The following is a 27741-nucleotide window of genomic DNA, read 5'->3' as shown; positions in this document are numbered from 1 at the left end:
CAAGAGTGAAGACAGGAAGACTATCCCAAAGCTACTGCAACAATTCAGGAGAGACAATGATGGCTTAGACCAGGGTTTGGGGCAGGGAGGTGCTGAGAAGTTGATTGGATTCTGGATATGTTTTGGAGGTAGGTGGAGACACCAGGATATCCCGGGAAACTGAGTATGTGTGCGTATGCGGGGGGAGAGAGAGGGAAGTCAAGGATGACCCCAAGAGTTCTGCCTACACCACTGGCAGGATGGACTGGTCAGTAACCAAGACAGGCAAGGCCATGAGAGGAGCAGGTCTGGGGAAGAGCCAGTCCAGTGTTGCATGCGCTAAACTTGAGAAGCCCATGAGACATCGGAGTAGGGGGCTGGGGGTATGTTTGGAAGTTATCAGCAGATGAAAGAGGTTTCAACCAATGAGGAATCTGAAAACTGAGCCTGGGACATGCTGGGGTGAAGCTGGGTGGAGATGAGGAGAAACCAGCAAAGGAGACTGAGAAAGGAGGTGAGGACTGGAAGACAGAGATGGATGGCAGGGGTGCTCCAGCCCGAGCCTGCCTGGTGCTCACATGGTCAGGTGCCTCCACCCGCCAGGCCCCTGGTCAAGACCATCGTGGAATTCCACATGGAGACTGAGGCCCAAGCCATCGTCCGCATGGACACCAGTGCAAGTGGCCCCACCCGCCTGGTCCTCAGTGACTGTGCCACCAGCGATGAGAGCCTGCGCGTCCAACTGCTGCATAAGTGAGTGTCACTGGCCGCCACCCGGGCTCCCATTCTGCCCGGAAGGAACGCCAGGCGGTGGACTTCCCCCATTTTACAAATGGAGAACACTGAGGCCTAGAGAAAGAAAGGGGCTTATCCTCTCCTGATTCCTGATCTGGGGCTCCTTCCAAGGAATCTGTGATGCCAAGGGAAGTTCAGGACCTCAAGGTCGGAAGCAACAATGGTGGGTTTCAGGCATGACACCAGAAGGTGGGGCAAATCTTTGAAGGTGGAGGCCTAGAAGCCACTCCAAACACCCAGGGCAGGTGTAGGTGGAGCCAGGGGCAAAAACAAAGTCGTTGGGTCAGGCCAATGCATTCTCTTCATTTGCTCTCCGGGTGATGGTGGCCAAGTGGCCGCCCTGTGTCTCACTTTGCTCACCTGTAAAGTGCAGGTAATGACACCTTCCAGGCAGTGGTGAGAAAACTGATCAGGCAACAGCCATCAAGCACTCAGAACAGTGCACGGGCATGGTGGTGCCCAAAAACATGGCGCCCCCCCTTCCCTTCTTAGCAGGAGGACAGGGAGCAATGCCAGCTCCCATTATCCCAGTACCCAGCATACAGTTCCAATGACAACACCCAGCCGCTGCTTTCTGATAACTCTTTGCTGCTGCCTACACCTGGCTCAGGGGCTACTCCCAGCCCAGCCCCATCTCTGACACGTCCTGTGACCTTGGGCAGGTTCCTTCCTCACCTAGACTCAGCTTCTCCCTCTGTAAAATAGGGGAGGGGGTGGTCATCTCTCACCTGCCTAATGTCTCTCATGCTCTCTTCCCTGAAAGGTTCTCCTTCCTGGTGAACGCCTTAGCTAAGGAGGTCATGAACCTTCTGGTGCCAGCCCTGCCGAATCTAGTGAAAAACCAGGTGAGTGGAATCAGGGCCTCTCTGGCCTGTGGACATTGCGCCCCTGTAGGGCTTGGGTGGAACTGCAAGCTGGTGCTAATTAACGGGAGTCTCCTTGGGTGGGCTTTGCTGAAAGAATTATCGGGGGCAGGATAGCAAAGAGTCATGGAGTGGGGTGGGCCATTGACCCAGGCAGACAGTTGAGGTCAAGGTCATGGGACTGCTAAAAGTCAGCCAGGAGCCCTTGAACAGTGACGTGCTGATAAATTTTTAACAGTTGTCTCTGGAGGGGTTGTTGAGGGAAGGCAACCCTGATTTGTAGCTTTTGCGGATTTCCCTGGTGGAAATACTCCCTTCGGGGCCAATTTTAGGCGACCAGTGTGATGTCACTGAACAGAGTTGGCAAAAGATGTACAATAGCACACGACCGTATATTTCCACTAAACAGATACATAAACATGACCTCAGGAGTAATAGATAGTAGTAAAATACAGCAAAATAATTAGGAAGCAATGCATTTTAAGCTTTATTAAATTTGTTTTAACATAATTTATTTAATTGTGTTTATATATTTAATTTGTAACAATGTCTGGGCTTAGCACCCAGCTCAGAAATTTGTGAAAATTTAACAGTTGGTTCTCAAAAGCTAGTACAAGCTGGCTCTAGCATGGCACAGTCACACATCAATCTGGCTATGGTCTTCAGGGCTGCACCACCCACCAGGTCCTTTTGGATTTTTTTTCTGAGTCAGTAAACACAGGTGATAGTTGCCCCTATTTGTCACAGGTATACTAAAACTTTGTAAATTGAATTCATCCACATTGACCAGTGATTTCCACTGTAAATTCCAAGATGTGATCCTAACAATGGGCCACCCCATCTAGGGTCAAAACACCTTGTCAAATAGCTAATATTTCTTGTAATAAGACTTTTTTGTTTGATTTTTGTTTTTGTTTGTTTGTTCTGAAACAGGCTCTTGCTCTGTTGCCCAGGTGGGAGTCCAGTGGCGCCATCTCAGTTCACTGCAAACTCCGCCTCTTGGGTTCAAGCAATTCTCATGCCTCAGCCTCCCAAGTGGCTGGGATTACAAACGAGCACCACCAGGCATGGCTAATTTTTATATTTTTAGTAAAGACAGCGTTTTCGCCATGTTGGCCAGGCTGGTCTCAAACTCCTGACCTCAGGTGATCAGCCTGCCTCAGCTTCCCAAAGTGCTGGGATTATAGGCATGAGCCACAGTGCCTGGCGACTTTTTTCTTTGAAAAGATGATGCAATAATTAAAAAAAAAAATTGGTGAAAAAATATCCATAATCCTTTTACTTTCATCCAGGAGCACTTTGATCTTTTGCAGATTGCCTTCCCACCTCCATCCACATGCACTAGTATTTTTAAGAGGCTGTTCTTGGTGTCAGCCTTTAAATCAGATCTATGTTTTGAAGTCATTATACAATACTTGTAATTATCAAATAGGTACATTGTATTTAATAATTTACAAAAACATTCCAGGAAATCCTTTTTAAAATAATGTGATTTTATTAAGAGTTCTTTAAAATGACAGTAGCAATATTTAAAACAGTATTTTAGGCCAGGGCCAGAGGCTTACGCCTGTAATCTCAGCACTTGGGGAGGTCGAGGCAGAAGGATCACTTGAGCCCAGGAGTTTGAGACTTGCCTGGAAAACATAGAGAAACCCCATCTCTACAAAAAATAAAACATTAGAATAGCTGGGCATGATGGTGTGTCCCTGTGGTCCCAGCTACTCGGGGGCCTGAGGCAGGAGGATCACTTGAGCCTAGGAGGTTGAGGCTGCAGTGAGTCACAATTGTGCCACTGCACTCCAGCCTGGGCAACACAGCAAGACCCTGTCTCAAAAACTAAACAAATAAATAACACAATGCTTTATACAAACAATGTGATTTTATTAAGAGTGCTTTAAAAAAAATGGAGATTTTTATTTTTCTCCAAATTGGTTTCCATGTCCTTACCTTCAAGAAAAATACAGTAAATCATTTAATCTCCATTTTGTGAAATATACATCAACTGTACAATATACAATTACGTTTGTTTCTCTATTAAGCTGGAGTTATGATTTTCAACTTCTGCTTCTGCACTAGCAAAGCTTAAGAGTAGCATGTATAGTCAAAGGAAGATCCATTATTTTAATAGTCGAAATATCTACATATTAAAGAGGCCAGGGAAAAATAGGTGAATAATCAAAAACTAAATAAAGCTCAAATAAGATCTTAAAAGGTGAATTTCAGAAGCAATGTTGATTCAGCCCAATTCAAGCTACCTTTCTCCAGTACTTTTTTGGAAGAGAATGGGGAGAGACAGAGAGAGAAGAGATAAGAAGGGAGGAAGTGAATATAATGAATTAATGAATTGTGTGATATAATGAATATAATGAACAATGAGTATAATGAATTGTGTGATATCAGAGTGCAAGACAATGGCTTGTTAGAGTTAGAATGTTGAGACTCTGACCTGTTAGCAAAGGTACATATCCATGGAGTTTTTTAAAGGGAATCCAAAAGTGAAAAATTTCATAAAATTGGAATTTTCTTATGTAAGAAAGAAAATTTTGTTTTTTTCTTCGAATAATGTTATTTATCTGTTTTAAGGTAGGAATTTCATAAAGTAGGACCCAGCTGTAAATTTTCTTCCCAGCCTCCAGCAAAACCATATTTTATTTGGCATCACACTTTAATAGTTAAAAATATATTTTCCACTAGAAAAGATGACAAAAACTTAGAATTATACAATGCTCCTTGCACAGTATCTGTCTTTAATGGTGAAAAGCTCAGCAGGAAGAACAGAGTGAGAAAGCCGGCATCCCATTCATCATCAGCAAATCCACTGCACTCACTGGATTTGATATGATGGTCTTAGGAATATTTTATTTGGCATGAAGAGAAAAGGCACAGTACGTTTGAGAGGTGAGTGTCTGGTAGGAGCTCATTTAGAAAATGTTGAGACCAGACGCAGTGGCTCACATCTGTAATCCCAGCACTTTGGGAGGCCAAGGCCAGTAGATCAACTGAGGTCAGGAATTTGAGACCAGCCTGGCCAACATGGCGAAACCCCATTTCTACTAAAAATACAAAAATTAGCTGGGCACAGTGGTGTGTGCCTGTAATTCCAACTACTTGGGAGGCTGAGGCAGAAGAATCACTTGAACCCAGGAGGCAGAGGTTGCAGTGAGCTGAGATAACGCCACTGCACTCCAGCCTGGGCGACAGAGAGAAACTCTATCTCAAAAAATAATAATAGTAGTTAAAAATAAAAAAATAAAATGGGGATGATGTAATGACTTGCTTTATATAATTGTGAGTATTCCATAAGATGCATGAAAAAAATCTGGCTAGGCTGGTCTTGGTGGCCCACTCCTGTAATCCCAGCACTTTGGGAGGCCAAGGCAGGAGGATCACCTGAGATCAGGAGCTCAAGACCAGCCTGGCCAACATGGTGAAACCCCATCTCTACTAAAAATACAAAAATTAGCTGTACGTGGTGGTGGGCGCCTGTAATCCCAGTTACTCAGGAGGATGGGGCAGGAGAATTGGGGAGGATGAGGCAGGAGAATAGCTTGAACCCAGGAGGTGGAGGTTGCAGTGAGCCGAGATTGCGCCACTGCACTCCAGCCTGGGTGACGGAGTGAGACTCAAAGAAAGGAAGAAAGAAGGAAGGAAAGGAGGAAGGGAGGAAGGGAAGAAGGGAGGGAGGAAAGGAAAGAAGGAAGGAAGGAAGGAAGGAAGGAAAGAAAGAAGGGAAGGAAGGAAGGAGAAAGAGGGAAGGAAGGAAAGAAAGAAGGGAAGGAAAGAAGGAAAGAAAGAAGGGAAGGAAGGAAGGAAAGGAAGGAAGGAAGGAAAAAAGGGAAGGAAGGAAGGAAAGAAAGAAGGGAAAGAAGGCAAGGAAGGAAGGAAGGAAGGAAGGAAGGAAGGAAGGAAGGAAGGAAGGAAGGAAGGAAGGAAGGAAGGAAGGAAGGGAGGGAGGGAGGGAGGGAGAGAGGGAGGGAGGGAGGGAGGGAGGGAGGGGGAGGGAGGGAAAATGTTGAAATCTTTTTCAGTGTAAATCCATGGATCTCAACCCTGGTTGTACATCAGAGCCATCACAACCTCAGAAGCCTTTAAAAAATACTAATGGCTAGGCCCTACCCCAGATTCGGAAGTAACTGGTCTGGGTGGGTCCTAGTATCCCAGAGGACTCTACTGTGTAGCCAGGGTTGAGACCTGCTGCTAAAAATGAAGGATGGGGAATTGTGGGATAAAATGCAGAGGTTCCCCGGGAAACCTTTCCAGTGAGAAACAGGCTCCGCTGGCAGTGCCTGCTGGGAGTCTCTGAGCCAAGAGTCTTCCATTGTCTCTGGGCTCCAGATTGGCAATGCAGCCAGGAGCAGGGAACGGTTATTCATAAGAGTTAACATTTCTCAAATGCATTGTCATTCCTCGAGAGTATTAAGGGGTGGTCAACAAGACAAAAAATGTCCTCAATAATCTTAGAGCACTGCCCTGAAAAGTGAGTCAAATGTTTGACCTTCTCCCTAAGCAGAACAGCTCAGGTCAGCGTTAGGTGAGGTCAGAGTTTCTCAACCTTGGCACTACTGACATTTTGGGCTGGAGAATTCTTTGTCGGGGCTGTCCTGTGCACAGTAGGATGTTTAGCTGCATCCCTGGCCTCCACCCACTAGATGCCAGTAACACCCTCATCCCTTCCAAGTTGTGACAACTAAAAATGTCTCTAGAAATTTTGAAATGTCTCCTTGGGGACAAAATCGCCCCCTGTTGAGGACTGCTGGCAATTTTAGGAAGAGAAGTGCCCGGTGAGCAAAGGGATGTGTTGGGCTAGAAAGCCACAAAGGGCACAAAGAGATTGCCCAGGAGTCTGGTCAGGTCTGCCTTGCTGGCCTCTGTTCTAGAGTTTGACATGTGGAAAGAACTCAGTAGCAACTTGCTGTACGAATAAACAAATTCTCCATTTGACTCTTTTTTTTTTTCTTTTAAAGCAGAGTTTTGCTCTGTCACCCAGGCTGGAGTGCAGTGACGTGATCCCAGCTCACTGCAACCTCCACCTCCCAGGTTCAAGCAATTCTCGTGCTTCAGCCAACCAAGTAGCTGGGATTACAGGAGTGCATCACCATGCCTGGCTTTTTGTATCATTAGTAGAGATGAGGTTTCACCATGTTGGCCAGGCTGGTCTCAAACTCCTGGCCTCAAGCGATCCACCCACCTTGGCCTCCCAAAGTGCTGGGATTACAGGCATGAGCCATTGCACCCGGCCTCCATTTCACTCTCATGGAAAACACAGACTCTTGTGAGCAAGACAAGGAGTCAGAAAGGGAGGGCTTCTGGCAGGCCAAGCTCACCCTGGGCGCAGGGCAAGGGACGAACCACTGTAAAAGGTCCCAGCTGGCCCTGCAGGCTGGGGTGAACGTACGAATGAGTCCTCAACCCATGGATGGAAACTGGCTGGCCGTGGGCACAGCAGGAGGACTCAGGCCAGGTGGGCCGGCACAGGTTCCTGTGGGGCCGCATTCTGGCCCCTCCCTGATGGAACCCCTCGCTTATGCTGTTGCAGCTGTGTCCTGTGATCAAGGCTTCCTTCAATGGCATGTATGCAGACCTCCTGCAGCTGGTGAAAGGTAGGTGCTCTGCTCTCTCTCCCACTTTTTCCTTTACTATGGAGCTGGCCTCCAGACCCTGACTCCACCAAGGGAAGGCCTCCTCAAGCCAGGCCTGAGCTGCCACTCAGGCCCAGCAGCAGGTGAGACAAGCACCAGTTGATCCCTGCCCAAGATGCGCAGACAGAAATTCGCCATGACTAGGACTTCATGAGCTCCTACTATGTGTGCGATTGTCAGGCTAGCGGATGCCCCAAGTTCAATTCCCAGCTCTGCCCCTGACTTGCTCCATGACTTTAGGAAAGCTACTTTACCTCCTCATCCTCGGTTTTCTCATCCATAAAATGGGGCTTAACCATCCCTACATCATAGGATTGTTAGTGAGGAATGAAAGTCCAAAAGAAAGTTCCGGGCACATAGCAGGTGTTCCTCCTGGCACAGAGAAGCGCTTACAAATGCATGCTAAATGGATGGATGGACGGATGGATGGATGGATGGATGGATGGATGGATGGATGGATGGACGGACAGAAGATGCTAAGACTACAAGCATGAGCCATCACACGCAACCCTGGACTAGTTTTTACAGATCCTTTGGAAAACTGCAGCATCAAATAATACTTCTATCCATCTCGTTGCAGTTTTAAATTTTCCCTCCATCCAAAGGGTTTGAGGCATCTAAGAAGTTAAAGCATGGGTTAAAAACTGAGATATCTGGTTTAAAAAATAAAAATCAGAGATGATTCAAAGGGCGAAGATGGAAAGAAGTCATTTCTCCCTCCCCCAGCGTAGCAGATATGGGAGGATACAGGCTCCTGTCCCCACATCAGAACTCTGTCTTGCTCAGGCCCCCAGAGTGGAAACTGGCAGGAAAGAATAAAAGTCTACCGACTGCTGTTTGGGATCAGAAGAGGCTCATTCCAAGGGCGACCAGAGAGGAGAAGGGAGAGGAACGTGCACTGAGCACCACAGGGCATCTGCCATGGGCCACGCCCTCCCGCTGGGTGTTTTGTAGGCACGTCTCACTGACTCCTCAGACAACTCCACGAGGTAGCAGTCATGACCCCGCTTCACTGTGATGAAACAGTCTCCCAGCAATTAAGTCACTGTCCAAGCTCACAAGGCAGTTGGTGATAGGGGAAGACTCGAGTTCCGAGCGGGTGTCATTCAGATTGAGCCGTTACTAGGTGCCGCTTCTATACATGAGGCAGGAATTACTATTCTACCGCCGTTTCTTTCCTTTTTTCTTTTTTAAAAATAATTTTTACAGGAGTCATGCTCATCTTCTCTGTGTCCTTCCGATTTTAGTACATGTGCTGCCCTGGCGGGCACTATACCCTCATTTTAAGACGAGGAAACAGTTTCAGAGGCAAGAAGAGACCAACCAAGGTCGCTGGGGCTCAAACCGAAGTCCAGCTGGCTCCTCCGCTGTCCCGAGGACGGGCCCGGAGCTCTCCCTGGAGCATGAGGCGGCGGGTCCCTGGCTCCTCCAGCACTCGCCGTCCTCGGCCATACACCGGGTCAGGTGACTCGCCACCGCCACCTGGCGGCCAAGTGGGGAATTCTGACGCGAACACGAGATCTTCCGGGGAGCAGAGGAGCCAGTTGGATTTCGGAGTGGATGTTACCAGGCCTCTGACTTCCAGCCTAAGCTTCCTTGAGATCCAGGTGCTCATAGGGTGTCCAGACCCAGAACCTCCTGCGTGCGGGGACGCGGCTTTTAGTCTGGTAGGGGCGGTGGAGTTACAAACAATAGTTCAGTTTCGTTCCAATCCGGGACTTTGGCATAAAACCGACTGGGTTCACATGCTCCCGCAGTATGGCTTTAAACAGGTCATTTCACTTTCCTCAGCCTTGGTTTCCGCATCTGTAAAAGGGGGTAATAATAAGACCTACTTCCTAAGCTTATCATGCAGATGAACCAGCTGACATGCAGAGGCCTGGCACTTGGTGGATGCTCGATAAATGTCAGTCAATGTCATCACTGTTTGCATCATATTATCAACATCATTATTACCTGCTCCTCCCTACCTGCCCCCCATGCAACAGTACAGCCCCACCTGGAAGCAGCCCCCCAATTTCCCCCTCCAGTACTGCCCTCCATCCTCACAGAACTTTCTTCTTGTCCCTGAGCAGTGCCCATTTCCCTCAGCACTGACCGTCTGGAGTTTGACCTTCTGTCTCCTGCCATCAAGGGCGACACCATTCAGCTCTACCTGGGGGTGAGTGTCCCACGACCTTGAGGGTGAAGCGGGGACATCACTGCCCTTCTCTGACCACCAGGAGTCAGATAGCATGGGCCTGTATTAGGAGAGAAAATCCTGGTCACCGTTAGGACACGCGGGCTGATCTAGAAAAATCACTGCCGGCTGAATACGTCCCATGCAAGCCATGCTAAGGGAGAAAAGCCACCCAGCAGAGCCCCAAAGCCAAAGAACCTCCACCCGGGAGATCTGCCCTCACCCCCAGTTTCCCCACTCAGGGGCCCGAGTGGGGACACTGGGTCCTCAGCCTTTCTCTCAGGCAAGTCCCTGCCAATCCCCAAACCTCTGACAACCTTGAAACAAAAGCCAAGGACCAAGAAACACAGACCTAAGTTTCTCTCCCAGCTCCGTGACTCCCTGGCTGTGTGACTTTGGGCAGGTTCCTTCACCTCCCTGAGCCTCAGTTTCCTTGTCTGCAAAATGTCAGCAATAATGGCCACTGAGGAGAGGATGAAATGAGACCACACCATGCCTGGCAGACGGGAAGCGCCCAGTAACAGTCAGCTCCCTGTCCCGTGTGGGGCTGCACAGCCATGCTGTGGCTGGATGCCCCGAAGGGCCAGACCATCCTGGTAGCATAAATCCCAGACCAGGTTTGTTTTGTTTTGTTTTTTTGAGACTGAGTCTCACTCTGTCACCCAGGCTGGAGTGCAGTGGTGCCATCACAGCTCACTGCAGCCTTGACCTCCTGGGCTCAAGCAATCCTCTCACCTCAGCCTCCTGAGTAGCTGGGACTGTAGGCACTTGCCACCACACCCAGCTAATTTTTTGTGTTTTTTGTAGAGATGGAGTTCCACCATGTTGCCCAGGCTGGTCTCCTACTCCTGGGCTCAAATGATCCTCCCACTTCGGCCTCCCAAAGTGCTAAGATTACAAGCATGAGCCACCACGCCTGGCCCCCGGACTAGTTTCTGTGGATCCTTTGGAAAACCGCAGCATCAAATAGTTTCATCCATTTTGTTGCAGTTTTTAATTTTCCCTCCATCCAAAGGGTTGGAGGTATCTGAGAAGTTGAAGCATGGGAAAAAAACTAAGATGTCTAGTATAAAAAATAAAAGTCAGAGATTATCCGAGGGGCAAAGATGGAGTAGATGTTGCCAGGCACCTGAGTTCCAGGCTAAGCTTCCTGGCAACACATGCAAAAAAAGGAAACAGGCTAAACGGTGTCATTTCCTTCTAGGTTGTTACTCGGTAAGCTGCAGAATTAAAATTCTCAGGCCACTCCCTGCTCTGTCTCCTCAGGCCAAGTTGTTGGACTCACAGGGAAAGGTGACCAAGTGGTTCAATAACTCTGCAGCTTCGCTGGCAGTGCCCTCCCTGAACAACGCCCCATTCAGCTTCATTGTGAGTCAGGATGTGGTGAAAGCTGCAGTGGCTGCTATGCTCCCTCCAGAAGAATTCATAGTCCTGTTGGACTCTGTGGTAAGCCTCAGCACAAGACAGAGAATAGGGCCGCCCAGGCTGCATCATAGGAATTTCCTGCACAGGGTGCCCCTAAGCAGGAATCCTCCATCAGGCTCAGTTTAAATCCTTCCAGTAATGGAGAGCTCACTCCCTCCCCTAACAGACCCTGCCTCTGACATAGCTCTAAACCGAAAATCCTCCCTGTAACATCCAGCCCGTCATGGTTCTGCCCTCTGGAATCTGATGCACCTGTTTCCTCTACCAAACAACAGTCATGTGGAATCAAAAGGCATCTGAGATACGCAGTAGTCCAGGGCTGATAAATACATCTCAGATAGTGAGTAGTCCAGGGATGGCGACTGTGCCACTGCTCACCACTATGGCACTCATGACAGACATCACTAATCGATCAGGGCTGTTCTTCCTACTGAGTCTGGATGCTGACACAACCTTGGAATCCTTATTAACAGGGCACAGCAGAGGCCGGCCGCAGTGGCTCATGTCTGTAATCCCAGCACTTTGGGAGGCTGAGGCGGGTGGATCACAAGGTCAGGAGATCGAGACCATCCTGGCTAAAACGGGGAAACCCCGTCTCTACTAAAAATACAAAAAATTAGCCGGGCACGGAGGCGGGCGCCTGTGGTCCCAGCTACTCGGGAGGCTGAGGCAGGAGAATGGCGTCGGCCCGGGAGGCGGAGCTTGCAGTGAGCCGAGATCGCGCCACTGCACTCCAGCCTGGGCTGGGCGACAGAGCGAGACTCCGTCTCAAAAAAAAAAAAAAAAAAAAAAAAAAAAAAAAAAAAAACAGGGCACAGCAGATAACCACCACCAGTCAACTAGGTTGTGCCACCTCCTCCTGGGTGACTGATGGGGAAATTGAGGTCCAGAGGGGGAAAGGGTTGGTCCAATGTTATGGGAGGATAGCAGGACTTCAGAGCAGCTGACAGACAACTGATAACCCAGCTCTTGGGGGACTGGGATGGCGGGAAATAGGGAGTGTCACCAACTAGCCCATTCATGGTTGTAGTGATAATGAAATCACCTCTCTATGTCCTCTGAGATCAGCAAGCTGCCTGCAGCCCCACAGCCATCACCAGCCCACAGTAGAAGTCCAGCCCAGCAGGACCCCGTGCCCCACAGAAGCTGACCTAGGGGCTGTTTTTCCACCAATGACAGACACATGGCTTGGGTCACTGGGCCCACCCAGCTTTTCTGGGGTCCTGGGAAACCTTCCTCCCAGCAGTGGGGTGCAGGAGATGTGCCTCCCTGTGCCCTCCAGCTGACCTTCTCTGGCTCCTCTCACCCTCAGCTTCCTGAGATAGCCCGTCGGCTGAAGTCAAGCATCGGACTGATCAATGAAAAGGTTGGTGCGTTTGCCATCCACAGCTTGATGGGTGTTTGCTGTGGTCTGGACACAGGCCTCTGGGGAGGAGAATGCTGGTGGGATTAGCATTTCATTCCAGCACTGGGACGCTCAAACCGCATCCCTGTCCGCACAGAGATTTCAGTCTAGCAGGCCAGTTTGACCTGAAGCAAATCATCACACAGATAATGTTTCCATGACAGGTGCAGTAACACAGGACAGGTTCTAGGGGCCATGAGAACACTCTGGGCCCCTGACATAGTCTGGGACACCAGGGAGGGCTCCCTGAAGGGAAGGGTATTCCAGACAGAGGGAACAGGAGACCAAAGGCTGCCAGGTAGGGAGAACAACACAACATTCAAGGATCTGCAAGAAGGACAGAGTGGCTGGAGCACGAGAGGGAGCAGGGAGCCCACGAAGGCAGGCAGGGCCAGGCCACACAGGGCCTGTGGGCCGTGGTGGGCACTTGGGAGGCCACCTGTGGCTCTGATCTCCTTCCAGGCTGCAGATAAGCTGGGATCTACCCAGATCGTGAAGATCCTAACTCAGGACACTCCCGAGTTTTTCATGGACCAAGGCCACGCCAGGGTGGCCCAGCTGATCGTGCTGGAAGTGTTTGCCTCCAGTGAAGCCCTCCGCCCTTTGTTCACCCTGGGCATCGTGAGTTCAGCTGTCTGCCATGTTGGCAGCAGCGAGGGGGACCCTTCTGTCCACTTTTCCTGTTCACCCTCCTGCTTTGTTAAACATTGCCACCACTCTCATCACTCAGCAGGGACAGGGGAAAGGGAGCTCTGAACCAAGAGCCAGGAGCTTTGTGGGCCCAATTCTAACCCTGTGACTTTACTAGTCAGGGATCTCTGGGCAGAAACTCAACTCATATGCATAAAAGGAATTGTATTAGCTCCTGTAACTAAAAAGTCTCGATGCTCTTGGCTTCAGGAATAGCTGGACCCAGGTGCTCAAACAATATCCTCTTCATTCCCCTCTCTTCCACCTAGCAGCCCTGTTTTCCTCTGTGCTGCCTTCCCCTCAGGCAAGCTATTCCCTCACGGAAGTGCCCAGGCTGCATTAGGCTCCTATCCTATCAGCTTGGCAGTCCTAGCAGGAAGAATCTATCTTTCCAATAGTTCCAGCATCTCAGGGCTGACTCCCATCGAATGAGCCTGAGTCAGTTGCCCATTCTTGAGCCAATCAGTGTGTCCAGAAAAAATGGAATACGAAAACTTCCTGAGCTGGGCCACCTACACACTAGGGTAAGGGAGTGCAGGCTCCATGCATAGTGGCTGCTGTCGTCATCATCATCATCATCATCATCATCATCATCATTCCCTACAGCAAGCCTAGATTGTCATCTGTGAAATGGGGCGTGGGTACAAGTACTATCTCATTTAACAGATGAGGAAAGTGAGGCCCAGAAAGGTCAAACCCTTTGCCGAGGTCACAGAGCCAGGAACTGAGATTCAGATCCCAGAGCCTCCCGGCATAACCCCTAACTCCACACTCGGATCCTATTAAGAGCCATGGGGCCTGATCTTCTCTTGTTGCAGGAAGCCAGCTCGGAAGCTCAGTTTTACACCAAAGGTGACGAGCTTATACTCAACTTGAATAACATCAGGTAAACACACAAATCATCGTGAAGATTCTGCTGATGGAAATGAGTCCCGCCCAGTAACCATGGGTTTCTTTAAACACTGACTGTGTGGCTGTCAGGTGAAGGCAGCTCCAGGGCGGGCAGGGAGGTCCATTCCGGATGCTCCTGCTGACAAGGACTGCGTGTGAGGGAATGGGGAGGAAAATGAGGCAGGCTTTGCAGCAGCCACAGCACAGGCAAACCCTGGCCGCGGGCAGCCCACTCTGAACACCTCCCAGGCCGTGGCAGTGACAGTCACCCGGAACGGAAGTGCAGGGCTCCAGCTGCCTCCTGCACCCCGCCTGTTCTCCCACCTCACCACTTCCCTGTGACCCCAGAGTGAGTGCAGGGACTGCCAGCTGGAGCCTCTGGGGACAAGTCAGGCCCAGGGCTGTTTTGATCAGCCCACACAGGGCTGGACTGTTTAATATAAATGAGTTGTGAACATATCAGACTATCTGGCTGCCCTGTGCCCACAATCCTACATAGCAACAAACTGTGGAGCCAGGAATTGGGGCGCCCTTTGAAGGGGTTTGGGCTTCCTTGTCCACCACAGCCTTGACTCCTGAGGTTGATTTTTTTTTTTTTTTTTTTTTTTTTTTTTTGAGACGGAGTCTCGCTCTGTCGCCCAGGCTGGAGTGCAGTGGCTTGATCTCGGCTCACTGCAACCTCCGCCTCCCAGGTTCACGCCATTCTCCTGCCTCAGCCTCCCAAGTAGCTGGGACTACAGGCGCCCGCCGCCACGCCCGGCTAATTTTTTGCATTTTTAGTAGAGACGGGGTTTCACCGTGTTAGCCAGGATGGTCTCCATCTCCTGACCTCGTGATCCGCCCGCCTCGGCCTCCCAGAGTGCTGGGATTACAGGCGTGAGCCACCGCGCCCGGACCCTCAGGTTGATTTTTCTGCTTATTGGACTGCTATTTGTTTTCTGTGCCTCCCCCATGCCCCCCACCCCACCTCTGCCGTTAGAATGCAAGCTCCACAAGGCAAGGACTTTATGTGGTTCACTAGAGCCCGCACTGTGCCTGGCACACAACAGGTGCTCAGTAAATCGCCGTTGAATGAGTGGATGGTGAATGAGTGGGACTCCAGGGGCCGCTCTCACAGGCATCTTCCATTGCAGTTCTGATCGGATCCAGCTGATGAACTCTGGGATTGGCTGGTTCCAAGTAAGTGTTAACAGGTGGTGCCTGAGGGCACAGGGGATGGCCTGGAACGGTCCACTCTCAAAAGAGATATTGCCCAGGACTTGCTTCAAATAAGGTCCCCACAGAAGCACCAGGGGGTGCTGGTCAGTCTCCACCAAAGTCCAACTTCCTGGCTCGAGTTTTCTGTTTTACAGTTCTCTGTTTACAGAGAACCCATTGTGTGTCAGACACAGCTGAGAACACACACATGCACACACAAATACACTCACAGATACACACTTTCTTTCAGTGAAGTTTTGATCCTGAATTAGAACACAAGTGCCCTTGACTCACAGTCTCATTCTGCGTACACAGACACGCCTCAGTGCCCTAGACAGCCCCTGCCTGCTGGGAGTTAGACCAAACCGGAGACCTCAGTCCAGCGTGTGTTCTCTGGTTTTTATGACTTGTTTTTCACTGTTTTTGACTTTTTTTTTTTTTTTTTTTGAGATGGAGTCTCACTCTATCGCCCAGGCTGGAGTGCAGTGGCTCACTGCAACCTCCACCTCCTGGGTTCAAGCAATTCTCCTGCCTCAGCCTCCCAAGCAGCTGCGACTACAGGTGTCCACCACCACACCCGGCTATTTTTTTGTATTTTTAGTAGAGACGGGATTTCACTGTGTTAGTCAGGATGGTCTCGATCTCCTGACCTCATGATCCGCCCACCTTGGCCTCCCAAAGTGTTGGGATTACAGGCGTGAGCCACCGTGCCTGGCAACTAGTATTTTAAAATAGGGAGAGTTCCACATGCAAATCAGGACTTCAGGCTTCCCTCCAGAAGTCAGAAGCTCAGGCAATGCAGGGCAAAATTCCCTCAGGGCAAATTTGGCTGCAACAGAGTGGTAGGGCCCTGAGGATGGCGCATCCTCCAATGCACCCCAATCCCCTCATCTACCAGGCCCCAGGGGCAGCTGAGTTCGTGCCCACCCCAGCCCATCTGGTCCCTAGGAGCTCCCACAGCTTTGATCAGCAGGGGACCTGGAATTCCTACATCTCCACCAGCCGCCTTCACCCGTGGGGAGGAGCCATACCCACGCAGAATGAGGGGGGCGACTTCGGATTCTCAGCCAGGGTGACAGTCCCCCTTCTCTCTCTCACAGCCTGACGTTCTGAAAAACATCATCACTGAGATCATCCTCTCCGTTCTGCTGCCAAACCAGAATGGTGCGTACCTCTGCCATCTGTGCCCCCTCTCTCCCCAGGGCCTGGCTTTACTTCCCCTGCCCTCATCTCCATGAATGGGGCCTCTTTCATTCATCTCCCAGCCATCCCTCAGAGCCTGCTTCAAAAGCCACCTCCTCCCAAGAATCTTCTCAGCCCAATTCCTTTGCTAGTGCCAGAGGCTGGGCTTGTAAAGATGAACCATGCAGTGGGCCAGCCTTGCAGGGCTGGAAGGAGACAGAAGCGTAAGCAGACAATGCAACGAGAGAGGTGAAAGAGACAACTGGAGGTGCCTCAGCAGACCCTGTTCCCCGTCTTGCTAGTGCCTGGCCTTGGTCAAGCTGCACGATCCTTCTGAGCCTCAGTTTCTCCATCTGTAAAATGGGGACACGGAAGTACCTTCTTCAGAGGCACAAATCAGGAGGTGTCTGGCACAGTCAGTGCCCAACACTCTAATTCAGCCCCAGGTTGAATGAGGGGTGGGAAGAGTTTGTAACCTATACCAGCTCCATCTTTTTAATTTCTTTATTTTATTAGACTGGAAAATCTCAAAGTATAGAAACCTCTGCTGGCGATAATGGGAGCCCCTGATGGTTCTTGAGCGAGAGTGTAAGAGAATGCGAGGATTACATTTTGTGAGGAGCCAGAAGCCAGTGCCTGAGGCAAAGGGAGGGTAGATGAGGCTGGGTCGATGCTGGGGCCAGAGAACACGCGAACAGAGGCATAGAGGGCTGTCTGATCAGGCCTGCCAGGCTGGGGCTTCCCTTCAGGAACCCTGAGCCTGCCCCTGGCTGCCCAGTCTCACCCCAAGCCCATCAGTTTCTGACCATGTTTGTTATTTCAGGCAAATTAAGATCTGGGGTCCCAGTGTCAGTGGTGAAGGCCTTGGGATTCGAGGCAGCTGAGTCCTCACTGACCAAGGTGAGTGGGTGTGGGCCTAAACATCGTGCCCCAGGGAGGGCACAGCCACTGAGAGCCCTGTCTGGCAGGTGGGGCCTGCACTCCAATCCCAACCTGCAGGTGACCCTGGGCAAGTCCCTTCCCCTCTCAGGGCCTCACCTCCTCATCTGCAAGTGAGAAGGTTGGCTGTGCTGAGGATGGGACCCTCCTAGCCTGCGGTCAGTATACTTTTTCCACCTCCTTGTCATTCATTCATTCAGTAAATATTTTTCGAGGGTCTTCCATACACAAAGCATGCCTCTGAGTGCTTGAGGCCACTGAAATGAACAATTGGAAAACACTCCCATCTTTTTCAAGCCTACCTTCTAGCAGAAGAGGCAGATACATAAGTCTAAAGATATGATATCAGGCTGAGTGGAGGAAGGCTGAGAAGAAAAATAAAGCAGGTTCAGGAGGAGAGAGTGATGTCAGGAGAGGGGTGCTGTTTCAGATGGGGTGGTCAGGGAGGGCCTCTCTGAGGAGGTGACATTTGAGCCAATGCCTGAGGAGGTGAAGGGTGAGCCCTGTGGGTAGCTGGGAGAAGTGTCCTGTCAGAAGGACAGGGTATTAGGCCGTTCTCGCACTGCCATAAGGAAATACCGGAGGCCAGGCTCAGTGGCTCATGCCTGTAATTCCAGCACTTCAGGAGGCCAAGGTGGGTGGATCGCCTGAGGTCAAGCGTTAGAGACCAGCCTGGCCAACATGGGGAAACCCAGTCTCTACTAAAAATACAAAAATTAGCTGGGCATGATGGCAGGCACCTGTAATCCCAGCTACTTGGGAGGCTGAGGCAGGAGAGTTGCTTGAACCCAGGAGGCAGAGGTTGCAGTGAGCTGAGATCATGCCATTGCACACCAGCCTGGGCAACAAGAGGGAAACTCCATCTCAAAAAAAAAAAAGAAAAGAAAGGAAATACCTGAGACTGGGTAATTCATAAAGAAAACAGGTTTAATTGGCTCACAGTTCTGCAGGCTGTACAGGAAGCATGATGCTGGCATCTGCTCAGCTTCTGGGGAGGCCTCAGGAAACTTGCAATCACGGCGGAAGGCGAAGGGCAAGCACACACATCACATGGCCCAAGCAGGAGTAAGGGGTGGGAGGCGCTACACACTTTTAAACAACCAGATCTCACGAGAACACACTCACCATCACGAGAACAGCACCAAGGGGATGGCCCTAAACCATTCACGAGAAACCAGCCCCATGATCCAGTCAGCTTAGGCCCCACCTCCAACATCAGATGCCACAGTTCTACATGAGATTTGGGCAGGGACACAGATCCAAACCATATCAGATGTCAAGTGCAAAGGCCTTGAGGTAGGGATTGTTGGTGTTCTAGGAAAGATGAGGAAGGAGGCCCAGGATCTGAGGCAGCATCCAGGGCAGGTACCTCATAGGCCTGAGATGCACTTGCACACACATACACATATACACACACTCACGCCTTTACACACCTATACACATACACACACACATACACACACCCCTTTACACACCTATACACATACACACACATGTACACATTACACATACACACACACCTTTATACACCTATACACATACATACACACATACACACATATACACTGCACACATACACACACATACACATACACACACACACCTTTATATACCTATACACATACATACACACATACACACACCTTTATACACCTATACACGTAGATACACACACACATATACACTGCACACATACACATATGCATACACATATACACACATACACATATACACACATACACACACCACACATATACTACACACATACACATATACACACACATACACATACACACCACACACACACATACTACACACGCATATACACACACACACACACACACCATGTGGCCAGATGGTCTCAGCTCAAGACGGGGATCATGTCCATCTTGTCCATGCCTCTGTCCCTAGTGCTTGGCATGGCCTGGCACACAGTAGGTGTTCAATAAATGCTTGGTGAGCAAATGACTCTCCATGGCATCTGCTGGTGGGGAAAGGAACTATGGCAGTGTCACCCTCGCTCCCAAATACTATCCTGGAAAAGAACAGCCCACAGTCACTGTGTGCCAGGCTCTGGGGCATCTCTCCCCCGCTAGAGTAGAGCCGAAACTCCAGGAAGGCAGGAGTTTCTGTCTCCTTTGTCCTCCGTTGTGGTCAGTGGCTGCACACAGTAGGTGTGTAGTAAATGCCTGCTAACTGAGATGGGCACCTTACTGTCATTAGGTCATGCAGAGGAGGGGCCCAAAGCAGGGGGTGATCAAGGCAGGTGATGAGTGCAAATCCCACTTCTGCCACCTATTGAGTGCGTGACTTTGGAAAGGGGATTGCCACCTTCAAGTCTCAGTGCCCCCATCTGCAAAATGGAGATGACATGAGGACCCAGTGTGGCATTAATGTTCACACACAGACCCTCCACCCTTGACCTTTCCAAGAATTCTGTATTTGTGGGTTCAGGGTCATGGTCCCCCAGTGACAGCAGTCACCTTACGGAGGACAAAACCAGCATAAACCACAAGGCAAGAGGTTAAAGAAACCTGTTTTCTGACTTTTCCCCTCCAATTCCAGGATGGCCTTGTGCTTACCCCAGCATCCTTGTGGAAACCCAGCTCTACTGTCTCCCAGTGAAGACTTGGATGGCGGCCATCAGGGAAGGCTGGGTCCCAGCTGGGAGTGTGGGTGTGAGCTCTACAGACCATCCCACTCTGCAATCAATAAACACTTGCCTGTGATGCCTGCAGTCTGGAGTCTTTTTTCCTGGCACAGGAGTTATTTTGCCCCTGGCAGGCTTAGGGACTGGAGAGCTGAGCCACACCCGGGTCACATTCAGGCACATCTGAGCCAATCTGGGTGATGTCTGAGCTGTCTGGACCACATCGGGCCACATGTGGATGATGTCCACGGTCTTGACCACCTCCCTGTGCTTCAGGAATCAGAAAGCCAGCTATTCCCACCTGCCTTCATGTCAGCCTCAAGACCATCTTCAGTGGGATGTCTTTTAGGGTAGGGGACATATATTTTGTTTATCTTGGCAGTGTGGTGGCCAGAGGACTCTCTGATCAATGTGGATCTGGGGGCAGATGAACTAGGCTTGGAGCTCTGGCCTGGCCTCTTAATGCTTCTTTGACTCTGGGATGTAGTTTCCCCTCTGTGGGCCTCAGTTTCCTTCTCCGTAAAATGAGAATAGTCATTGTCCCCACCTTGGAGGGCTTTGGTGAGGAGTAAATTTTGAGAGAACAGTTCCAGGTACATGGTAGCTACTCAGTTAATGTCGTCTGTGGATGATGTCATCACTGCTGTTGCCTGGCCTCTGGAGTGTTCAGCCTTATCACCAAAGCGCCATCCTGCTCAGACAGTGGGTGACCGCCTTGTCTTTCTGGCCTCCCTGATGTCAGGATGCTTGGGACAGACAATAGGGCCCGTGTTCTCCAGACCTCAGGCCTGCCCAGTACCCAGAGCCCTTCAGTTACACGAGGGGCCTCGTAGGAAGGGATGGGGTAGGCATGCCAGGAAAATGATTGCTCATCATGAGAGCACAAACAGGCATAAGAACAGTTCACAGCCCGGAAGGGCAGCCAGGGAAATCGGACAGGCCAAGAGGGACACAGAAGGGCCAGGCCACAATCTTGCACAAGGTGCTTACGCCATTGTCAGTGACCACTTACCCAACAGCTGCCGAGTGCCAGGGCTGTGTGGAAGCTCCCCACCCATCCCAGCTCCCAGCCACACTTTGGGTAGGATTTTGTTCCCCACACATCACATTCCATTATTTTTCTAAATCATATTAAATCTGCATTTGAACTCCAACTCGCAAAGAAGGTGAGAAAGTCTATCTCCATCTTACCCAGGGTCGGTCTCTTCTGGCTCCCTGGGGTCATAGAAGAATCTACTGGAGGCTTCCAGGGAGCCTGGAGGGTAGGGCAGCCCCTCTCGGCTGGGTTCCACCTGGTCCCCATGAAGGGATCCCTGTCCCAGCCCACATGACCCTGTCAGAGGCAAGCAACTCCTCCACCCTAGCCAAGCGGGGCAGAAGCATCCTTCTCCAAAAGAGCCCTAGACGTGTATCCTCCAGGTCCCACCACCCACATCCTCTGGGGCTTCCTAGGGGTCGGCGTATAAATAACCCTGGCTTCCTCACCCTTTGGGGCAGGGAACAACTCTAGGGCACCTGCTATAGACGGGCTCCCAGCTCCCCAGCGAGACTGGGCCCCAGTTGCCCATGCTGGTAACCAGCTTGCTGACACAGTTTTTTTTGTTTGTTTTTTGTTTTTGTTTTTGAGACAAGATCTTGCTCTGTTGCCCAGGCTGGAGTGCAGTGACACAATCTCAATTTACTGCAGCCTCAAACTCCTGGATTCAAGTTATCCTCCCACCTCAACCTTCCAAGTAGCTTGAATTATAGGCGTGCACCACCATGCCCAGCCCGATGTGCTCTTTGTAGGTTGCCTCGCCTCTCCGCCTCACTTCCCCACTCCCCTACCAGTGTTCCCTGGGGTCATCTCCCAAATCAACTCCCTGCACTCCAATCCTGTTCTCAGGGTCTGCTTCTGGTGAACCTGAACCAAGACAGCCATTTGCTCCATGCAGGCACTATTCAAAGGATCTTCCAGACCTCCGCTCACGCCACCACCCTCCATGAACTGCTGAGGCTCCCCCAGTCCGGCAACTCCATGACTCCAGTGCCTTGCTGGGCTGTGGGAGGAAAACTCCCATTTCCTGCTGTCTTACCAGCGGCAGCAAAGAGAAAACACCAAGAGCTCTCATTCAATCATCGTGCCTTGCAGGAATTAGTACTGTGTTTGTCTTACAGATGGGAGATGAAGTAGCAAACAGCTGGTGACGTGATGGGGCTGGGGCGGGAACCCAGGCCTCACCCACTTTGCCCTGAGCCTCCCACCTGAATCCACAGCATGTTTAGATCCAGTTTTCTTTCTTTCTTTTCTTTTTCTCTTTCTTTCTTTTCTTTCTTTCTTTTCTTTTCTTTCTTTCTTTCTTTCTTACCCCTTCCTTCCTTCCTTCTTTCCTTTCTTTCTTTTTTTTTTTTTTTTTCCTTTTAGACAGGGTCTCACTCTGTTGCCCAGGCTAGAGTACAGTGGTGCAATCCCTGCTCACTGCAACCTCCGCCTTCCCGGGCTCAAGCAATTCTCCTGCTTCAGCCTCCCAAGTAGCTGGGATTACAGGCATGCGCCACCATGCCCAGCTGATTTTTGTGTTATTAGTAGAGATGAAGTTTTACAATGTGGGCCCGACTGGTCCCAAACTCCTGACCTCAAGTGATCTGCCCACCTCGGCCTCCCAAAGTGCTGGGATTACAGGCGTGAGCCACCACACCTGCTCCTAGTTTTCTTATTCCTCAAAATAACGGTAACAAGTAGCAGCCTCTGCTCCCAGCACAGTGTTATCCACTTCCTGTGGGATGAACATTCCCCTTTTACAGATCAATAAACTGAGGCTCAGAGAGAGGCAGTAACAATGTCTTGCCCATCTCCATGTCCTGCCTAGGGCTTCCCTTTTGTGGAAGACACCCCCACGAAACCTCGCATCTCTGTAGAGATCAGTCAATGAGGTAAGCATATGGAGGCCATGGGGCTCCAGTCTTTTACATTTAGAGACCGGATTTGGGAAGGAAAGAAGACCTCAGTGCCTCCACTAACATCCTGCTCCTTCCTGGTGACTCAGGTGAGCAATTAACCCCAGAGCCTTTCTCTGCCCTCAGCAGAAGGAATACAGCCCTTCACAATAATGTTGAGACCAAGTTTGCAGAAATGAAGGGGACCTGTTAACTCTTACAGCATCTTGTAACACAAAAAATCTGAGATTCTCAAATGAGAATATCCCATCTAATCTATGTTACCAAATCATATTAGGTTGATGCAGCAACCTAATACTGACACTAGTCATTTGCTTTTGACGTTAGCCAAAATGGGAACTTCAGAGCTGTCATTGACTTTGTGCTTTCTGCATAGCTGCTGTCTTCTAGAACCAGCCCTTCAGGCTGGGAGCGGCAGCTCATGCCTGTAATCCCAGCACTTTGGGAGGCTGAGGCGGGCAGATCATGAAGTCAAGAGATTGAGACCAGCCTGGCCAACATAGTGAAACCCCATCTCTATTAAAAATACAAAACTTAGCCGAACGTGGCAGCATGCGCCTGTAGTCCCAGCTACTCGGGAGGCTGAGGCAGGAGAATCACTTGAACCCGGGAGGCAGAGGTTGCAGTGAGCCGAGATCGTGCCACTACACTCCAGCCTGGGCAACAGAGCAAGACTCCATCTCAAAAAAAAGAAAAAAAGAAAAAAGAAAAAAAAAACTCACTCTTCCACTGTCAGCCTCTCTGCCCCAGGTCTCCAGCCAAAGAACACAGTGTAACACCTGCTCTGTCCATGCCTCTGAGTTGTGAAAGGGAAAGACATTAACCCCAGGAGGAAACCCTATGAAAAATCTAAAAGCCACCTAGAGACGAGTCACACCTGCCATTGGGGTGACCACACTAGACAGCAGTGAATGAAGCTGTCGATGCTGACGCGGCCAGCTGTGCACACTCACAGCGGGGACGCCAGGATTCCCACATCAAAAGACACTGGCACAGCAGTTTGGTTGGGAGCGAGGTCTCCGAGTCTGGGAGCTGCATGGCATAGTGACACCAAATTTCTCTGTCACTGAGTGGTCGGACCCCTCTCTGGGCCCTGATTTCAAATCCCGTCTTTATCATGGACATGCTGTGTGACCCAGAGCAAGGTATTTAACTTCTCTGAGTCTCAGTTTTCTCATCTATAAAACGCAAGTTAAAAGAAGTAACTTTTTGAACCCTTCCTATATACTAGGCCCTGTACTGACATCTACATGAGTTGCCTCAACGAACCTTCACCATACCCAAAAGACATAAACGGATCTATCATTCCCATGTTACAGACATGAAAAGTGAGGCTCAGAAGAGAAAGCCACTTGCCCACAGTCACACAGCTCCTGACTGAAGGTGGCGGTTTGAACCCAGGCCTGTCTGGCTGCAGAGGCCATGCCATCGGTGACCACATTATAGCAAAAACCGACGGCATGGACAACATAGAAAAGGCATAGGTCCTGAGACTTGGCAGAGCTTGAAAGTAATTTTAAAATTTAAAAAAAAATTAAAAAGACTATAGAGAATGGCCACCAGAAAGTAGACCCCAGAGCCTCCCTGCCTGGCCCCTGCCACCTGCCTGCTCTCCTCCCTCTGCCCTACCCCCACACAATCACTCCCTTGGGCTCTGTGACTGCCATACCCTATACTAGGAGCCCCCTCAGGGCCCCTCCTGAGAGCTGGGGACCTTGCCAGGGCTCCACAGGTCCAATGACGTTCCAAAGGGAAATGACCCCTCCTCAAAGCCACAGGGCCCCACCCACCTCCTCCCTAAAGCCTGTTGGTCCAGGGCTCAGGGCCTGCCCCTCAAGCCTCAATTTTGGCCAGAAGCCCCTTGCCACCCAGTGCCGAGAGGACCTCTCCCTCCACTGAAGAGCTCCTCTGAGCCGCAAGCCGGGCCAGGGGGCTGGACTTCCTGCCCAGGCTTCCGAGCTCAGGTTAAAAGAGTTGTCTTTCTGGGAAGCTGGAGACAGAGGCCAGGGAGAGACTCCAGATAGTCCCATTCTTGGAGAGTAAGGCCAAGGGGCTCAACAGGGCATTTCTCAAATATTTCTTGAGCACCTATAATAATCTTGTGAGGTGGCACATAGATGTTTAGCACCAGGCGAACCTGGGCCGGAATGCCGGCTCTGCCGCTCACTACCTGTGTCACCTTGGGTAAGTTACTTCTCCATTCTGAGCCTCAGTTTCATCATCTGTATCTTAGGCCTCATATCAATGATCTCAGACCATTGGGGAGAGGATTCAATGATGCGATGAGGCTTGTACAGCTCTCAGCATGGTGCGTGGCACATAGTATGGACTCCAGAAGAAGTCAGGGCTGGTATGGCTGGCTCAACCCAGGAGGTGGAGAGGGTGGAAAGATGAGTGTGCTGGGCTGAGAGTAACGGGGGAGAGAGACCTGACTTGAGTGAACTGATAGAGAAAAGTGTCTGCCATGGAGACTGACTAAGTGCTGGTTGGATGAATAGTGGATGCATTTGACATCAGCCTGGAAGAGCTAATGCCACAAGCACAAATTTCACAGGCCAATACAAAGCACAGTTTGTATATGCAAACAAACGCAAAACCATTCTCTTTCTGTTATCCGATTTGGTCACTGTTTTGAACTCCTGTGCCACCAAGTAGCAAAAAACTGGATATTCAAGGCAATGCCAGGATATTCTAAGGCACTCCAGAGTAGGCTTAGCCACTTTGGGGGTCTCCTTGCCTTGCTCAAGGGCAGCATCTATCCTCTGGGAGCCTTCTTCATGGGCGTGGCATGGGGGGCAATGGTAGTTCCTCTGCGGGCCCTGACATCTGCCTTAGAGATGTCTGCATCTCGGCTGGTCCCTGCCTTGCAGTTCCAGAGGCTTCGTTTCCTAGTGGAATGCTCCTGCCCACCCAGAGAGCCACCCAGACAGCCCCTGCCTGCGATTCTGGGGTTCCAGCTATGCCCTTTTGGACACTTGGCAGAGCTGAGGTTCTGCTGCTAGGAACTGGTATAAATGCAGTGTCTGGAATATTTCCCTGCTAGCTGGTAAAGATCTGTAGCTTTAAACCCCCCAGATGCCTACCCCTACCACCCCTCTGACACCTCACCCAGGACCCCTATCCCATAGCATCCTCAAGATCCAGAAGCCTCCAGTGTTAAAAAGGAGTGCTAGGCTACGAGGAGTGACTCAAACCTGTAATCACGGCGCTTTGGGAGGCCAAGGCAGGAGGATCTCTTGAGTCTAAGAGTTCGAGACCAAACTGGGCAACATGGTAAAATGTCGCCTCTGCTAAAAATAAAAAAATTAGCTGGCCGGGCGCGGTGGCTCAAGCCTGTAATCCCAGCACTTTGGGAGGCCGAGACGGGCGGATCACGAGGTCAGGAGATCGAGACCATCCTGGCTAACATGGTGAAACCCCGTCTCTACTAAAAATACAAGAAAATTAGCCGGGCGAGGTGGCGGGCGCCTGTAGTCCCAGCTACTCGGGAGGCTGAGGCAGGAGAATGGCGTGAACCCGGGGAGGCGGAGCTTGCAGTGAGCTGAGATCCGGCCACTGCACTCCAGCCTGGGGCACAGAGCAAGACTCCGTCTCAAAAAAAAAAAAAAAAAAAAAATTAGCTGTGCATAGTGGCACGCTCCTGTAGTCTCAGCTACTTGGGAGGTTGAGGCAGGAGGATTCCTTGAGTCTGGGAAGTCAAGGCTGCAGTGAGCCAAGATTGTGCCACTACACTCCAGCCTGGCTGACAAGGCGAGACCCTGTCTCAAAAAAAAGGGGGAAGTGATACATCCTTTAACCTCTCACAATGTTATCCAGTCATATGAACAGCTGTTGGACACTGACTGCTTGCTAAGTGCTTTGCACATATTATGGAACATATTCCTCACAACGACCTAGAATTGTCCCTATTTTACAGATGGGAAAACTGAAGCATGGAGCGGTCCTGTGACTTGCTCAGGTCCCACCCTCAGGAAGTGGCAGTGCCCACACTCTGGAGAAGGGCACTGCAGGCCGAGGGATCCGCAAGCACAAATGTACAGTGGCAGGAAGCGCAGGAAGTGCAGGCTGTGTTCGAGGACTAGTGGATCTGGAGCTGGGGGCAGAGGCAAGGGAAAGCTGGAGAGATGGTCCTAGGAGAGGCAGAGTTGGGAGACACAAGGTGACAGGTCCCCAGTGAGGACGTCAAGATTCCCACCTCTGCGTCTGCAGGTCCTGGCCAAGAGGATGCTGCTGCTCTGGATGTCACTGCTTGCTGGACGTTGCTGCTCCAAGCCCAGGGGAAGGCCCAGCACCTACTCCACCTGCAGAGCCACAAGAATCAGCGGGAAAAGGTAAATGTTAAGGGGTGAGCGTCAGAGGCAGGAACTCAGGAAAGGCCAGGGGTGGGAGACGGTACCACCTCCCTGCTCAATGATTCTCCTCTACGGGCCTTCCCCTTGCCACAGAATTCACCTTCCTTCACCCAGAGCTGATCCTGTGTCTCCCTTGCTCTAACACTTGCCATGGCTTCTCAGTGCCCTCGGGAGAACCTCCGAGGTTGCCCCTTACGCTGGCATTCAAGGCCCTGTATCTCCAGCCTCTTCCACTGCCTCCTTCCACTGCCTCTTCCACTGCCTCCTTCCCTGAGCACCCCCACAGATTTCACAGCTCACTCCTTTGCTAGGCTGTTCCTCTGGCCTGAAATGTCTTTCCCTCCTGCTCAACCTGGTGCATCTGGGCCCATCCTTTAAGGCAAAGGCCTAACCACCTCCTCTGGGAATTCCTCTCGATTTCCCCAGGCAGAAGGAATCTCTCCTTCCTCTGAGTTCCCACAGCCCTTTGGTAAACCCTCCTCTGTGGCCTTATGCTTGTTCAAGTGTGCTGCGCCTGCTGTCCTGTCTGCCTGTTGGGCTGCTTGCCTCTGTCCCTAACTCCTGACTAAGCTGCTTGTCATCCATCCAGCCCCATCCCCGCTCACCACACTCCAGCCT

At 50.8% G+C, this 27741-nt stretch overlaps 2 protein-coding genes across 3 annotated transcripts in view; both read left to right on the top strand.

Annotated features, from left to right (window-relative positions):
* BPIFB1 (BPI fold containing family B member 1) overlaps nucleotides 1-19913 on the top strand; it is a 36118-nt gene extending 16205 nt beyond the window's left edge. For both annotated transcript variants that reach the window (XM_050807128.1, XM_050807130.1), the window contains exons 5-16: nucleotides 583-732; nucleotides 1538-1619; nucleotides 7174-7237; nucleotides 9352-9437; nucleotides 10722-10901; nucleotides 12193-12246; nucleotides 12748-12906; nucleotides 13794-13861; nucleotides 15000-15045; nucleotides 16164-16227; nucleotides 17069-17145; nucleotides 19750-19913. In XM_050807128.1, the coding sequence (XP_050663085.1) occupies nucleotides 583-732; nucleotides 1538-1619; nucleotides 7174-7237; nucleotides 9352-9437; nucleotides 10722-10901; nucleotides 12193-12246; nucleotides 12748-12906; nucleotides 13794-13861; nucleotides 15000-15045; nucleotides 16164-16227; nucleotides 17069-17145; nucleotides 19750-19809 (1090 nt within the window). In that variant the 3' untranslated portion in view covers nucleotides 19810-19913. The remainder of the gene's footprint in view (nucleotides 1-582; nucleotides 733-1537; nucleotides 1620-7173; nucleotides 7238-9351; nucleotides 9438-10721; nucleotides 10902-12192; nucleotides 12247-12747; nucleotides 12907-13793; nucleotides 13862-14999; nucleotides 15046-16163; nucleotides 16228-17068; nucleotides 17146-19749) is intronic.
* On the top strand, nucleotides 8409-9303 carry LOC126964295 (uncharacterized). Its single transcript, XM_050807329.1, has one exon. It carries the CDS (start codon nucleotides 8527-8529, stop codon nucleotides 9133-9135), a length of 609 nt encoding a protein of 202 aa, XP_050663286.1. The 5' UTR covers nucleotides 8409-8526; the 3' UTR covers nucleotides 9136-9303.
* Nucleotides 19914-27741: the final 7828 nt, after the last annotated feature.

This window comes from Macaca thibetana, chromosome 10 (genome assembly GCF_024542745.1).
Source record: "Macaca thibetana thibetana isolate TM-01 chromosome 10, ASM2454274v1, whole genome shotgun sequence".
Lineage (NCBI taxonomy): Eukaryota > Metazoa > Chordata > Mammalia > Primates > Cercopithecidae > Macaca > Macaca thibetana.
Note: the sequence above shows the minus strand (reverse complement) of the source record. Positions and strands in the feature narration are given on the sequence as shown.